The sequence below is a fragment of the Bufo gargarizans genome, chromosome 4, assembly GCF_014858855.1.
Source record: "Bufo gargarizans isolate SCDJY-AF-19 chromosome 4, ASM1485885v1, whole genome shotgun sequence".
NCBI classification, from domain to species: domain Eukaryota; kingdom Metazoa; phylum Chordata; class Amphibia; order Anura; family Bufonidae; genus Bufo; species Bufo gargarizans.
The window spans coordinates 287,106,605-287,123,357 of record NC_058083.1 but is presented as its reverse complement, the minus strand read 5'-3'; the positions used below and the strand labels follow the sequence as shown (position 1 = coordinate 287,123,357).

At 41.2% G+C, this 16,753-nt stretch overlaps 1 protein-coding gene across 1 annotated transcript in view; it reads right to left on the bottom strand.

The window, feature by feature from the left end:
• The window catches only part of AFG1L (AFG1 like ATPase), a 138,605-nt gene that overhangs the window by 87,852 nt on the left and 34,000 nt on the right, over positions 1-16,753 (bottom strand). Inside the window, exon 5 of the mRNA XM_044292093.1 lies at positions 15,297-15,427. Within this exon, the coding sequence (XP_044148028.1) occupies positions 15,297-15,427 (131 nt within the window). The remainder of the gene's footprint in view (positions 1-15,296; positions 15,428-16,753) is intronic.

Below are 16,753 nucleotides of genomic sequence, written 5' to 3'. Positions count from 1 at the left end.
GAGTCAGTGGTGGATCCAGGCTCCACACCCTAACTGTGGGGTGTTGTTTTTCCTGTTCCTCCTTATGAATGAAAAATTAGGGACTAAAGCAGCATTTTATTAGAAACAAAATTTTGACTGTCAAGTGTTTCTAATTTCTATTAAACACTTGTTGGGTGAAAGTGTTCACTATACCCCTCATAAAATTCCTTGTGGTTTCCAAAAAGGGTCACTGTTTTAGGGCTTCCACTGTCAGAGTACCTGGATATCTCAAATACAACAAAGTGCCTAAAACCATTTCAGCAAAGTTTTTCTCTCCAAAAGCCAAATGTCGCTCTTTCCATTCTTAGCCCTGCAGTGTGCCAGTAGTTTACAACCACATATGAGGTGCTTCTGTAGACAATCAGGGTAATCAACATTGAGGTTTGTTTTGCTCTTTACTCTTGAGGGGGTCATTTATAGGTGGTTTCTATTATGTAAGCACCTCAAAATTGAATTGGTCCTGAAAGTCAGTTTTGGAAATCTTTTAGAAAATTTGAAAAATTGCTTCTAAATTATAAGCCTTATATATAAGGCCTAAAACTAAAATGACATTGACAAAATTATGCCAAACATACAGTAGGCATATGGTAAATGTTAAATAACTATTTTGTGATGTAACACTGTCGTAAAGGATAACTGTCACATTTAGACCCCAATTTCAATTTTCATATATGTAGTTACTAATAACATGATATTCCAGAATCAGTTACTATTAGACTGACTTACCCCATATTTAATAAGATTCAGCCCTTAGCAACCAGTCTGCATAAAACTGCAATCTCACTATTCAGTTAAGATGGCCGCCACTGCCCTCACCCTGAGGCTAATCCTGCCTGCCCTCACTAGCCAGTAACAATAGCCCCCCAAAAGTGTCAGTAACCAGAGCACTTCCCCCTAAAGGGTTACTCTCCTGCAGCACAGAGGGGTCCTCTTACCACATGTTGCTTTCATTTATACACTGAGCAGACGGCAGATCTCCCTACCCTGGTCTGCGCTGCACCAACTCTGCATTCTCCAAGTCTGCTGAGTGAGGGAGCGTCTGCCAAGCGCAGGGACAGGGGGAAGTGCACACAGCCCAGGCACTGTTATCAGCTGCTGGGGAGGACCTGGCTTTAATCATTTACTTACAGTTCCTGGCCGTCAGTAATCTGACCTTGCACGCCGCCTGCTTCTGCGTCCTCCGTCCTTCAACACATAGACGGACCATGCCTAGCAACCCTATTTTAAGCACAGGTAAAAGTAGGCAGTACAGGGAACAAAAAAATGTGGAATTAAGGAATACACAGTGAAAAGTTGAAATAGGGCCACCAAGGAGATATTAATCACCACAATCCAATACTCCCCCTCCCCAAAAAATACGACAGTTATCATTTAAAAACAAAGAAAGTGCAAATCTTCTATTTTTTAATAAATAAAAGATAAAACACATCAACCCAAATTTACCCCTAACATGGAGTACGATGTGTCATGAAAAAACAATCCCAGAATCGCTTGGATAAGTAAAAGCATTCTAGTTATTACCACATAATGTGACATGTCATATTTTGCAAAATTAAGGCCGTCATGGCAGTGTCTGGAAGGGGTTAAGGGAGCTTCCTCACAGGATCTCAAAAGGCATCAGAAAGTGGACTACCCTGGTCGGGGCTCCCCTCTTTGTGCCAGAATTGAATGCCACTGTATCAAGGCCGTAAATGTATTATATGAACAGCCACCATGTAATATTACATTTATCTGCACAATATCTGTCTAGATACCACTTGCCTGGGTAAGAAGAGCTGTCCACTGGGCATTAGAGAAGCTGATCACCGGCAAGCTTCCATTTAACCCTTTCACTACCGGAGTTTATTTATTTTTTTCCCGCGTTTTAATTTTTCTTCCCTAATTTTCCTTAAGCCATAACTTTTTTATATGTCCGTTCACATAGCTATATGAGGGCTTATTTTTCGCGGGACAAGTTGTACTTTTTAATGTCACCATTAATTATGGGAACTAATTAATAGTGGGAAGCTGTAAAAAAATTCCGAATGGGGTGGAATAAAAAAAAAAAAAAAAAAGCAATTCCTCCACCGTTTTACGGGTTTTGTTCCCACGGCATTTCATTTGCGGCAAATTTGACCTATGCCCTTCATTCTCTGGGTCAGTACGATAACAATGTATAGTTTTTTTTATGTCTAAATAGTGTAAAAGTAAATTTTAACTTTGATACCGTATTTTTTGCCCCATAAGACGGGGAAAATGCCCCTGCGTCTTATGGGGCGAATGCTGACATTTTTACATCGCAGGCTGCGATGTATGAGCGAGCGGGGGGGGGGGGGGGGCTGAGAGGAGGAGCTGGGGGCCGGCAATTGCGGCGGGGCCGATGCAGTCACTGTACTCCGGCCCCGCTGCTCCAGTGCTGCACTATACAAATATAAAATGTCTCATTGAATTAAAAGTGATTAGACATGCCCCCCTACTTTTAATATTACCGTACACCCTAACAGCTTCTGTAGAATGCAGGCAGGCAGTCCAGGCGGGCGGCAGCGTAACTCCCTGATGTCACGTGCCTGCGCCGCCTACTTTATGAATGAAGCAGGCGGCGCAGGCACGTGACATCAGTAAGTGACGCGCTGGCCGCTAAGCCTGCCTGCGTTGTACAGAAGCTGTTAGGGTGTACGGTAATATTAGGAGTGAGGGGGCATGTTTAATCACTTTTAATTGAATGAGACATTTTATATTTGTATATTGCAGCACTGGAGCGGTGGGGGGGAATCTGTGGATGGCTGGGCTGGGGGGGTCTGTCGATGGCACATATATAACAGTGCCATCCACAGATCCCCCCATAACAGTGCCATCCACAGATCCCCCATAACAGTGCCATCCACAGATCCCCCATAACAGTGCCATCCACAGATCCCCCATAACAGTGCCATCCACAGATCCCCCATAACAGTGCCATCCACAGATCCCCCATAACAGTGCCATCCACAGATCCCCCATAACAGTGCCATCCACAGATCCCCCATAACAGTGCCATCCACAGATCCCCCATAGCAGTGCCATCCACAGATCCCCCATAGCAGTGCCATCCACAGATCCCCCATAGCAGTGCCATCCACAGATCCCCCATAGCAGTGCCATCCACAGATCCCCCATAGCAGTGCCATCCACAGATCCCCCATAACAGTGCCATCCACAGATCCCCCATAACAGTGCCATCCACAGATCACCATTAGTTCCAAACCCACCAAAAGCACACCTTTTGGTTAAAAATATTTTTTTTCTTATTTTCCTCCCCAAAAACCTAGGTGTGTCTTATGGGCCGATACATCTTATAGGGCGAAAAATACGGTAAAAATAAAAATATATTTTTTTTTTACATCACCATATTCTACCCCCCCCATAACTTTTTTATACTTCTGTCTACTGAGCTGTTTAGCGGCTCATTTTTTGCGAGAATCTGTAGTTTTTATTGATACCATTTTGGAGTGTGTGTGACTTTCTGATCACATTTTATTTAAAAAAATTCGATACAAGAGAAGCAATAAAAAAAATTGCAAAATCTGTCATTTTGACCCTTTTTGCAGTTATGCCATTCGCCGTATTGGATTTTTTTTTTTTTATATTATGTATAGTATGGGTGTTTTGGGTCACAGTGATACCCATGATTTTTATATTTATTGTTATTTAGGTATTTATTTTTTTATTATATGGAAAAGGGGGGGATTTAAACATTTTTTATTTATTTTTTTACATTTTTTTGTGATGCTATTGAAGCTTAAACATGAGTCTATAAATTATGTTATTATAATTTTTCATTTTGTTCTATCAGGGATTTTTAAAATGGGATTTACACAGAAAATTGCTCATTTCTTATCCTGAAGAGAAGAGAGGAGTAGTGTCAACTGGGAGAAAGTCGTGCGTCCGCACTTCTCCCTGAGTACTGCTCAAAATCTAATAACTGAGAATCAATGGAGGGGCAGTAATGTATTTAAAACTTAACTTTTAATACCACTGGATAAAAGATCCAAAAGTCGGAGAACATGCCCCTACAGACAAAAGTACACAAACACAAAAAAGGGGGGAGAAGACAACTCACAGGACCCCAAACCATACAAAACAGTAAAGCAACAGGTTCGGATCCTTATGCCCAAGTCACAAGGACCTTCTTTGGGTCTGGTGGTGTGTCTTAAAGAAATAAAGGAATGGTCTTGCCAGATTCGGTAGCCAGTCGAGACTGTTCACAGTTAATGACGAGGATGGTAATTCGGATTTTGGGTTCGATACCCAGTTTCACTGTAGCCTCGTCAAGATAAAAAAAAAACGGTCATCAGGGAGGGGAGGCCTCAGAAAAGAGAAACTCGCCTTATTGTGCCCTACTTCACCTTCTTTAACCCTAGTGACCTCCTAACACGGAGTCCGTGCCAAGCAAGGGGTGGCCCCGCCTGGAACCTTGCCCTGATCTGGGATCCCTATAAGGCCCTACCGGAAAGGGACCCGGAGGCTATGGGATAGTGACCCGATCAGGTGCTGGTACAAGGGTATGTTATTACTTAGCCATGATACATTCATATGTCCCGACGCGTTTCATCAACTGAACCTACCATAATATATAGGGAGATAAATGCAACTAAGCCCTAAGAATCATCAGGGGACATGGGGATTAGGGCTGAGTACATATAAGATTGCTGAAGGGCGTATGGCGTAACTCCGCAGTATGACAGTAGAAGCTCCTAGGGCGCGTATGGCAACAATCCCATAGAAGGCATGTAGGGTAGACATATCCACATTGTAATACTGGGTTTGGTAGCCTAACCGAGTGCCAAACAGAGTACTACAATGTGGACACATCTACCCTACATGCCTTCTATGGAATTGTTGCCATACGCGCCCTAGGAGCTTCTATTGTCACACTGTGGAGTTACGCCATACGCCCTTCAGCAATCTCATATGTACTCGGCCCTAATCCCCATGTCCCCTGATGATTCTTGGGGCTTAGTTGCATTTATCTCCCTATATATTCGGCGCAGACGCAGTGAGGAAGCCGGCAGCAGGAGCGTGTCCTTCAGTCACTGCGCCTGCGCCGAATACTAAACGGGACTGTGCAGGCGCAGGATTTACGTGATGATGAGGAGAACTTAATCAACGGGACCTGGGTGTGCCAAAGGGCGAGTAGACCGAACATCTAGGTGCTGAAGCAATGCCCCAGTAGCACCTAGAGGATCATTAGCATATGTTACAAGTCTTTATTTTAAGAGAAGGGCGGCAGGCAGGGAGTTATAAAGCATACTGTTATGTACTGCTGACATTCACATCGCTAATGTCAGTCAGCTACATAACGTTATTTCTGATGACAGAAACCCTTTAAGAAAAGAAAAGATACCAAGCACTGTTTTTTCATACCTTTTCAACTTTCTCTTTGTATACCCATTCCCCCATACTCAGATGTCACTGTGGGGGAAAGAAAGAAAGAAACAAAGAAACAAAAGGAAAGAAAGACTACTCTTGGTTTCTAGGAACAGTATATGCAAATCACATATCTGAATTCTTCTAGCATTAGATATTATATCCCCTCTTTTCTCAGACAAGCTAATTTGCATATCTTTGGCTTTCTGGGAAAGATGTCCAAATTAGCTTTTCTTATAAAACTGAAAAAAATACTAATCCTTTCTCATGCCAGCCGAAATAACATATGTGATTTGTATATACTCTTCCTAGAAATCAAGAGTAGTGTCGTCTGGCATACAATACGCATGAAAGTAAGACAAGTTTCTCTTGTCCTAGAAAGAGAACTAGCGTGCAGGTTTCATTGAGAGTTGCAAGCTTTGTGGGATGTTGTATTTCTCTTGTCTCACTTTCAGCTGAATGTTACTTAGAAGGTCTCTCAGGTTCATCTAAAGTTGATCAAAATTGGTAAACTAAAATTGCTTAGGGTGTTGTCTGTTTTTTTGCTCTACTGATGATCAGGTAAATAGGAAGGAGCCATCCCATTGAAGTGAGATAGCAGGAGCTATAAATATTCCTATTTGCTTCTTAGTGACCAAGCCTGTTTGGGCCATTATGACCAAGCGTTTTTCTTCCTTTTTTCATGGTCTCGTTCCAAGAGCTATAACTTTTTTATTTTTTTCGTCTATATAGCTTTATGAGGGCTTGTTTTTTACGGGACAAGTTGTAGTTTTTAATGGCACCATTTTGGGGTACACATAACTTTCTGATTAACTTTTATTAATTCTTTCTGGTAGGGAGATGGGGGAAAATAGCAATACTGCCACTGCGTTTTTACATTATAAATTTTACGGCGTTCATTTTTCGGTACAAATAACATAATATCTTTATTCTCTGGGTCAGTACGATTACAGTGATACTAAATACTTATAATTATTTTACGTTTTACTACTTTTTTTTTCCAAATAAAACCCCTTTTATTAACCAAAAATATGATTTTGCATTGCCACTTCACAAGACCCATAACTTTTTTTTTTCTTTTTCTGAAGAGTTGTGTGAGGGCTTGATTCTTGAGGGACAACTTGTATTTTTCATTGGTATCATTTTGGAGTAAATGGCGCTTTTTGATCGCTTGTTATTACGTTTTTTTCGGTGGAAACTAAGAATAAATTTGAAATTCTGTCTTTTTTTATTTTTATTTTTTACGGCGTTCACCATACGGGACAATTGATGTAATATTTATGTAGTCCGGGTCGTTACGGACGCGGCAATACCAAACATATGGGGGATATTTTCTTTTTGCAATTTTTTTCATTGAAAAGCGTATTTTCAATGGAAAAAAAGCATATTTTTTTATTTAATAAATGTGTATTTAAAAAAAAAAAATTTTTACTACTTAAAAGTCCCACAAGGGGACTATAATATACAGTATTTTGATTGCTTTTAAAATGTAATGCATTATCTCTATAAGGCATTACATTTCAATAGCAATGCTATTCAAACCTTGACCAGTAGGCTGCGCCAGAGAGGCACAGCCTGCTGGAGATAACTGAAGACAGGCTCGGGGCTCTGATCGGAAGCAAGGTAACCTTCCGAACACATCAGCACTCCGCGATCTTATTTTCGAGATGCTGATGGGAGACAGAGGGAGTCCGCTCCCTCTGTCACCACTTTACATGCAGCGGGCGCCATTGCCGATCCGGGCTGTTAGAGCAGGTGCCGATCCGGGCTGTTAGAGCAGGGTCCCGGCTCTCATGTCATGTGAGAGCCGGGTCCGTGCTCCCCGCCGCACGGGGGATCCATGCAGCACTTAGACCGGGCCACCGTAAAAACGCGGCGGCCCAGCCTAAGGCCCCTTAGTGACCGCCGTAAAAACACGTATGGGTGGTCACTAAGGGGTTAATAGTAAAGAGAACTCAGCAGCAATGTGGGCATGGCATTATTTTCCCACAGCGGATTGGCACAGATGCCTTCCTGCCTTTTAAACATGAATATGAAGCAAAGCTAGAAAAATAGCTAAGCAGCATCACATCTGCACCTAGCTCTTTCAGTACAAACCCCCTTTCTTAGAGTAAAACAGATGAGAACAGCTTTTCAATCTGCAAGGCCTTAGTGGGAAACCTCTGTGTGGGTACTATTTCTATTATGGAGCCCGGTGATGACTATTGTAGGCTAGACAATGCTCCACCTGATTTCTGGGGAAAATATATACATATTATCACGTCTAACATCTGCTCACATCAAATAGGGTTAGGAAAGCTAATTAGAGTAGGTTTCCCAGAAACCCAGGAGGGGCATCGCCTGGCCTACAATATTACGTACACGGCATACAAGGGGCTCTCCATAATGCAAAATAACCTCTTAAGACAATGCCTATACTGTATATTGTTGAGGAACATACATTTGTATACTAGGCTTTCTCTCTTGTTGGTTTGAGACAAATTGATTTGTGTCCGAACCAAATTTTTATTTTAAATCGACAAACTTCAAACAAAACAAAACAAATCTTGCCTGGTTCGCTCATCTCCATATTATATATATATATATATATATATATATATATATATATATATATATACACATACACATATATACACAGGGAGTGCAGAATTATTAGGCAAGTTGTATTTTTGAGGATTAATTTTATTATTGAACAACAACCATGTTCTCAATGAACCCAAAAAAACTCATTAATATCAAAGCTGAATATTTTTGGAAGTCGTTTTTAGTTTGTTTTTAGTTTTAGCTATTTTAGGGGGATATGTGTGTGTGCAGGTGACTATTACTGTGCATAATTATTAGGCAACTTAACAAAAAACAAATATATACCCATTTCAATTATTTATTTTTACCAGTGAAACCAATATAACATCTCAACATTCACAAATATACATTTCTGACATTCAAAAACAAAACAAAAACAAATCAGTGACCAATATAGCCACCTTTCTTTGCAAAGACACTCAAAAGCCTGCCATCCATGAATTCTGTCAGTGTTTTGATCTGTTCACCATCAACATTGCGTGCAGCAGCAACCACAGCCTCCCAGACACTGTTCAGAGAGGTGTACTGTTTTTCCTCCTTGTAAATCTCACATTTGATGATGAACCACAGGTTCTCAATGGGGTTCAGATCAGGTGAACAAGGAGGCCATGTCATTAGATTTTCTTCTTTTATACCCTTTCTTGCCAGCCACGCTGTGGAGTACTTGGACGCGTATGATGGAGCATTGTCCTGCATGAAAATCATGTTTTTCTTGAAGGATGCAGACTTCTTCCTGTACCACTGCTTGAAGAAGGTGTCTTCCAGAAACTGGCAGTAGGACTGGGAGTTGGGCTTGACTCCATCCTCAACCCGAAAAGGCCCCACAAGCTCATCTTTGATGATACCAGCCCAAACCAGTACTCCACCTCCACCTTGCTGGCGTCTGAGTCGGACTGGAGCTCTCTGCCCTTTACCAATCCAGCCACGGGCCCATCCATCTGGCCCATCAAGACTCACTCTCATTTCATCAGTCCATAAAACCTTAGAAAAATCAGTCTTCAGATATTTCTTGGCCCAGTCTTGACGTTTCAGCTTGTGTGTCTTGTTCAGTGGTGGTCGTCTTTCAGCCTTTCTTACCTTGGCCATGTCTCTGAGTATTGCACACCTTGTGCTTTTGGGCACTCCAGTGATGTTGCAGCTCTGAAATATGGCCAAACTGGTGGCAAGTGGCATCTTGGCAGCTGCACGCTTGACTTTTCTCAGTTCATGGGCAGTTATTTTGCGCCTTGGTTTTTCCACACGCTTCTTGTGACCCTGTTGACTATTTTGAATGAAACGCTTGATTGTTCGATGATCACGTTTCAGAAGCTTTGCAATTTTAAGAGTGCTGCATCCCTCTGCAAGATATCTCACTATTTTTGACTTTTCTGAGCCTGTCAAGTCCTTCTTTTGACCCATTTTGCCAAAGGAAAGGAAGTTGCCTAATAATTATGCACACCTGATATAGGGTGTTGATGTCATTAGACCACACCCCTTCTCATTACAGAGATGCACATCACCTAATATGCTTAATTGGTAGTAGGCTTTCGAGCCTATACAGCTTGGAGTAAGACAACATGCATAAAGAGGATGATGTGGTCAAAATACTCATTTGCCTAATAATTCTGCACTCCCTGTATATATATATATATATATATATATATATATATACATATACACATATACATACACACACACACACACACACACAGTACAGACCAAAAGTTTGGACACACCTTCTCATTCAAAGAGTTTTCTTTATTTTCATGACTATGAAAATTGTAGATTCACACTGAAGGCATCAAAACTATGAATTAACACATGTGGAATTATATACATAACAAAAAAGTGTGAAACAACTGAAAATATGTCATATTCTAGGTTCTTCAAAGTAGCCACCTTTTGGTTTGATTACTGCTTTGCACACTCTTGGCATTCTCTTGATGAGCTTCAAGAGGTAGTCACCTGAAATGGTCTTCCAACAGTCTTGAAGGAGTTCCCAGAGATGCTTAGCACTTGTTGGCCCTTTTGCCTTCACTCTGCGGTCCAGCTGACCCCAAACCATCTCAATGGGGTTCAGGTACGATGACTGTGGAGGCCAGGTCATCTGGTGCAGCAGCCCATCACTCTCCTTCATGGTCAAATAGCCCTTACACAGCCTGGAGGTGTGTTTGGGGTCATTATCCTGTTGAAAAATAAATGATGGTCCAACTAAACGCAAACCGGATGGAATAGCATGCCGCTGCAAGATGCTGTGGTAACCATGCTGGTTCAGTATGCCTTCAATTCTGAATAAATCCCCAGCAGTGTCACCAGCAAAGCACCCCCACACCATCACACCTCCTCCTCCATGCTTCATGTTAGGAACCAGGCATGTAGAGTCCATCCGTTCACCTTTTCTGCGTCGCACAAAGACACGGTGGTTGGAACCGAAAATCTCAAATTTGGACTCATCAGACCAAAGCACAGATTTCCACTGGTTTAATGTCCATTCCTTGTGTTCTTTAGCCCAAACAAATCTCTTCTGCTTGTTGCCTGTCCTTAGCAGTGGTTTCCTAGCAGATATTCCACCATGAAGACCTGATTCACACACTCTCCTCTTAACAGTTGTTCTAGAGATGTGTCTGCTGCTAGAACTCTATGTGGCATTGACCTGGTCTCTAATCTTAACCTACGATTTCTGAGGCTGGTGACTCGGATGAACTTATCCTCCGCAGCAAAGGCGACTCTTGGTCTTCCTTTCCTGGGGCGGTCCGCATGTGAGCCAGTTTCTTTGTTGCACTTGATGGTTTTTGTGACTGCACTTGGGGACACTTTCAAAGTTTTCCCAATTTTTCGGACTGACTGACCTTCATTTCTTGAAGTAATGATGGCCACTCGTTTATCCACCTGACTTCACAACGCAACTGATGGTCCCAACCCCATTTAGAATGCAAGAAATCCCACTTATTAAACCTGACAGGGCACACCTGTGAAGTGAAAACCATTTAAGATGACTACCTCTTGAAGCTCATCAAGAGAATGCCAAGAGTGTGCAAAGCAGTAATCAAAGCAAAAGTTGGCTAATTTGAAGAACCTAGAATATGACATATTTTCAGTTGTTTCAACCTTTTTTGTTATGTATATAATTCCACGTGTTAATTCATAGTTTTGATGCCTTCAGTGTGAATCTACAATTTTCATAGTCATGAAAATAAAGAAAACTCTTTGAATGAGAAGGTGTGTCCAAACTTTTGGTCTGTACTGTGTAATATATATATATATATATATATATATATATATATATACACACACACACACACACACACACACATACGAAACACGGTGGAGGGAGGGATCTAGACCCAAATTAATAACATTTAGTGCAGTGCCTCAGCTACCTGGATAAGATAAACAAGTACACTGTTGTCATTGCAAAATGCTACTCCACATCAGACGCTTGAATTGAGTGACGAAATCCACACTTATACAAGAGCATTATGGAGCAGCTTCAGATAATTGGTGTGCAATTCACGTGTAAACTCTCCTCTTTAAGTCTTATTACAGTTGTAACGATTTCCCCTCTACAGAGGCAACCATTGCTTCCGAACCAGTCTTTGGAAAGCCCAGTAATAACATTTAGATTGTATGAGCGACAGAAATATACCAAACTGTCTGAGAGATGGAGAAAAAACACACTGAATACATCTGCCTGTGGCTATAATGCAGTGTTTTGATACTGCACAATGTGAATGCCTTTTGCCTTAGGAGAATAAATTGATTTGTAAAAGCTATCTAATTAATAAAGCAAGAGTCACTTGATGTGCTTGCTTGCCAAATTACTCTCTTTTGATCTTGTCCCCTTACTTATACTGTAGAATTACAGCTCTGTTTCAGAGCAGAAGTAGTAAGCAGAAAAACAATGGGCAACATATTCTTGTAATAGTCTTTTTTTTATTTTTTATTTTTTTCCCTAGTATTTCGCATTCATTATACTGTAGAACAAAAGAGAAGGCTACAAATTACCACTAATAGCAGTCTACTAATGAAGAGAATGGAGAAATTTCATTAGCATTTAAGAGAAAAGATTTATTGTGACCTGGAGTTGCTTTCTATTATGACTCACTTAACTAAGAAAAAAAAGGGAAAAGAAAAATCTAATAGTTAATTTACATGTGTAAGTGCCTGGGACTCTGTCATCGACTGATTGGTACAGAGCCACATAATGAATAGCAAATATAAGCACATATAACCAGTAATTAGCGTTGGCACAAAGCATGTGCATGCTGTTAGAAATTTCAAGTTTTTTTTTGTTTTTAAAATTTGTTATTTTTAAGGTATATTTCATATATACGGTGAGGAACAGAAGTATTTGAACACCCTGCGATTTTGCAAGTTCTCCCACTTAGAAATCATGGAGGGGCCTGAAATTCACATCGTAGGTGCATTCCCACTTTGAGAGACAGAAATAAAAAAAAATAAGAATTTTTTTGTCTTGCACTGCTGAACATAAGTATTTGAACACCTGAGAAACAGCAAGAATTCTGGCTCTCAAAGACCTGTTACTGTGCCTTTAAAAAGTCAATCTCTACTCCACTCAATCTAACTTAGTAGCACCTGTCTGAGCTCTTTAAAAGGGTTTCTACCACGTCATTTGGACCTAATTAGCTGTCTGACACTAGGGATCTGCTAGTGTCTGCGCTACCTAACCATGCTATTGTAATTCCTTTGTGTGCAGCCGTTACACAAAAAAAACAACTTTTATTGCTATGCAAATGAGAATCTAGGTGCTATGGGGGCGTCTTTTCAGCACCTAGAGGCTCCGTCTACTCACCCTGTATTCCGCCCCGCTCGTCCGTCAAGCCCGCCCATCTCTTCTAGATTGCCAGCCTCCATCTCATCCATCGGACGAATTCTCGCACCTGCACCGTGTGCGTCTGTATTCGGCGCAGGCACAGTGGAGATGCCGGCGCATGGAGCAGTCAGACAGTCACTGCGCCTGCGCCGAATACAGACACACACGGCGCAGGCGCGAGAATTCGGCCGATGGATGAAATGGAGATTTTTTTTTTTTTTAGTTCTGTCTCTCAGAGTGTGAATTCACCTACAATATGAATTTTAGATCCCTCTATGATTTCTAAGTGGGAGAACTTGCAAAATCGCAGGGTGTTCAAATACTTCTGTTCCTCACTGTATATGAACTAAATAAAGTCATTGTTAGAACAATTCCTCATGGAAGAATATGGTGTAGGATATCTAGCAGCATGTAAATCTGTATTTAGAACTATGACTTTATCTTATTTGTTAAAGGGGTTTGCCTGGCTGGTAGCTTATATTTAAAAGGGTCAGAATAGCATAAACACAAGAGGTAATAATCACCTCATCGATTCACCACTACCCCTCTATTTGGATACTTCCAGGGTCCCCTCTGGTCTCTAATTCCTTGTCCTTTTCAACACACAGGAAATAACCGCTAAGCCAATCACTGGTCGCAGAGAAGACCCTTATCCAGTGCCTGTGATTGGTTGTGTGGACATTTCTGGTGTGCCTAAAGAGAATAAGAAATAGAGACCAATTGGCACACAAGAATAATGGTAAATGAATAGGGGCTGATGAAGTAAGTATCATTTTTTTCTAAGATTTTTTTCTTCTTAGATAATAAGAAATCAGGGAAATAATGTTTAAAACTAGTGATGACCTCCAAAATACATAAAAATGGCTCTAATACCATCAAACATATCTTAGAATTTCACCATCTTGGTTAAAGGGTGTCTGTCAGCAGTTTTGACCATGGTAAACTGCTGACTGCAGTAAGTATAGGCCAGAGAGAGAAGGACAAATATACCCTTTGTGGAACCTATATTATCAGGAGTTGCATGAATAAGACATTTTATTCTGCAACCTTTTGCTCCTTGAGTGCACTGGAGGCGGAGCTTCACTGTGAAGTGCTATACACATTGAGCTGCTTCACAAACATTCCACTGAGAGGAAGATACATCTGAGAGGCAGATGTAACATCCAACCAGAAGACCACTAAAGCTGTCACCCACATCAGTGGATAGGGGCTGTGAAGAAGCTCAATGTAGAGTGCAGAGATAAAACTTCATATTCACACTACTCTTGACAATAAAAGCGCAACAAAAGGTATGCTTGTCCTGCTCTTCCCAGCTCCCCCTTAGTGCTGTTAGCAATTTAACATAATTAAACTTCTGACAAACTCCCTAAAGCTGCGTTCTTACCTGAGCGTACGGGATGGAGCGCTATGTATGCGCGATTGTATGTGCGCTTACAATCGCAGCTCCGGAACAAGCAAACGCCCATTGTCGCGCGTTCCCGGAAGTCTATGTACGGGACCGCGTGACAAGACGCCCTAAAGAAGCTCCTGTACTTCTTGGGGCGTCGGGCGTTTTACAGCGCGATCGTACGCGCTGTAAAACGCTCAGGTGAGAACCATTCTCATAGGGAATCATTGGTTCTTGCCTGTTGAGCGTTTTACAGCGCGTAGGAACGCGCTGTAAAACGCTCGGTGTGAACCCAGCCTTAAGGCTACTTTCACACTCATGTTTGGTGTGGATCTGTCATGGATCTGCACAAACGCATCCATTAAGATAATACAACCGCATGCATCCGTTCAGAACGGATCCGTTTGTATTATCTGTAACATAGCCAAAACGGATCCGTCTTGAACACCATTAAAAGTCAATAGGGGACGGATCTGTCTTCTATTGTGCCAGCGTGTGTCAGTGAAAATGGATCTGTCCCCATTGACTTACATTGTGTGTCAGGATCAGTTTAACCAGTTTATAAAGGAGTAGCACTTAATGGGCTATTCAAGGGTTTTAATATTGCTGGCCTAGGACATGCCATCTGTATCTAAGTAGCAGGGGTCCAACCCTGTACCACCGCAGAGTAGATCCAATGATGGAAGTCAGCGCCAGTACTGCACAAATCCATCAAGTGTGTAGTAGACTGAACTGGTTAATGTAGTTCTACTCCTGTCCGCTGCAATGGAAGTACTATTGCGGTAACCAGATCTTTCCACTACACAGTGGACAGAGCTGTGAAGTTCCAGTGGCTGAGCTACTGCAGAACAGATGGTTGGCGGGAGTGAGGAGTGTAGGACCCCTGCCAATCAGATATTGATGGCATAAAATGAGGATAGACCATCAATGGTCAAATTCTGGAACACCCTTTAACATAAATGTGTTTTATTTGTACTCTAGAAAATTTTAAAATCAGTGTCTAAGATCTTTCTGTGAAGCTGATGGCTGCATAGGAGGTCCCAAGAATATATTAGGCTGATGATCAACAGATTAAAAAAGTACAGGCTTCAGTTTATTACCACTTACCTGAAACTCATCAAAGCAGAGAAGACAGGCTTCATCACTTATTTCTTCCGCTATTGGAGCAATGGGGTCATAGGTTTTAGCCATGAATCCCGCCTTTCTTTTCGGTAAGGTTTTTTTAAGCCTGTGTATTCCTAAACATATAAGGCAATAGTTTAATACACACTATACACCTTTTTAGAAATAATTCTGAAGGTTAAAATAATCTCAAAACAAGAAAAATGGAATCACTAAATTAGAAATAAATATGCTCTAGTTTAAAGGGGTTCTGCAGTTTGTTTAAACTGATGATCTATTCTCTGGATCCAACACCCGGGACCCCCGCCGATCAGCTGTTTGAGAAGGCAGCGGCGCTCCAGGAGCGCCGCGACCTTCTCACTGTTTACCGCTAGCCCAGTGACGTCACGACTAGTATCAACTGGCCTGGGCGGGGCTAAGCTCCAATCAAGTGAACAGAGCTTAGCCCCGCCCAGGCCATTTAATACTAGTCGTGATGTCACTGGGCCAGCGGTAAACAGTGAGAAGGTTGCGGCGCTCCTGGAGCGCCGCTGCCTTCTCAAACAGCTGATTGGCAGGGATCCCGGGTTTCGGACCACCGCCGGTCAGATGCTGATGATCTATCCAGAGGCTAGATCAGTTTAAACAAACTGCAGAACCCCTATAAGCAATGGGGGTTATAGAAGAGATAATGAGCAATCTTCTACATTCATAAAATGACAAAACAAACCCCAATGGTTAATTCTGACTGATATCAGTATATTAGTACAAAGTGCATACTTTTTCTTTGAATATGGTTGTTGGTGGGAACTCTTCTTTTGTGGGTAATGCAAGTAACTTTGTGTATAGCTCTGTGTACGATTAAAATAACTAGTATCATTATCCTGTGGGCAGAAGACACTCCACCCTAAATGAGCGTTCACTTTAAGGCCTTGTTCACACATTTTGGATATTGCACAGTCTTTTTAAATTGTAGGTTATAGTGGCTCACTCCGCTTGTCACCGTGGTAATGGTGCCCTGCTGCAAATGATTCACCTAATCTCTTAATTTAAATAAATATAGAATAATCAGCAGACACTCACCATCTGAATTTCACATATATAACACATTTAATAAATGATTAGATACAATACTATGAATAAAATATTATAAATAAAATAGATAAAATATTATGGATAAAATGGATGTTGGTACAATATATCTTAAACTTTACACACAGTATACGAAATGGGTTAATAACCGTATAACCAATTGACAATGAATAAATGTGGTAGAATCAATTATAAAAATCAATTAAATAATCGAATAAAATTTAATTTGAAAATCAGAAAAGTATCACCTAGGATTGTTTGCATAATTTTTTTTTCGAATAATATTCGAGTGTACTTTTGAAAGTTCACTATGTGTGCTTGTCTATTTATCCTTATTGACAGTCCAATACAATCCAATGCTAAGTTTGTTG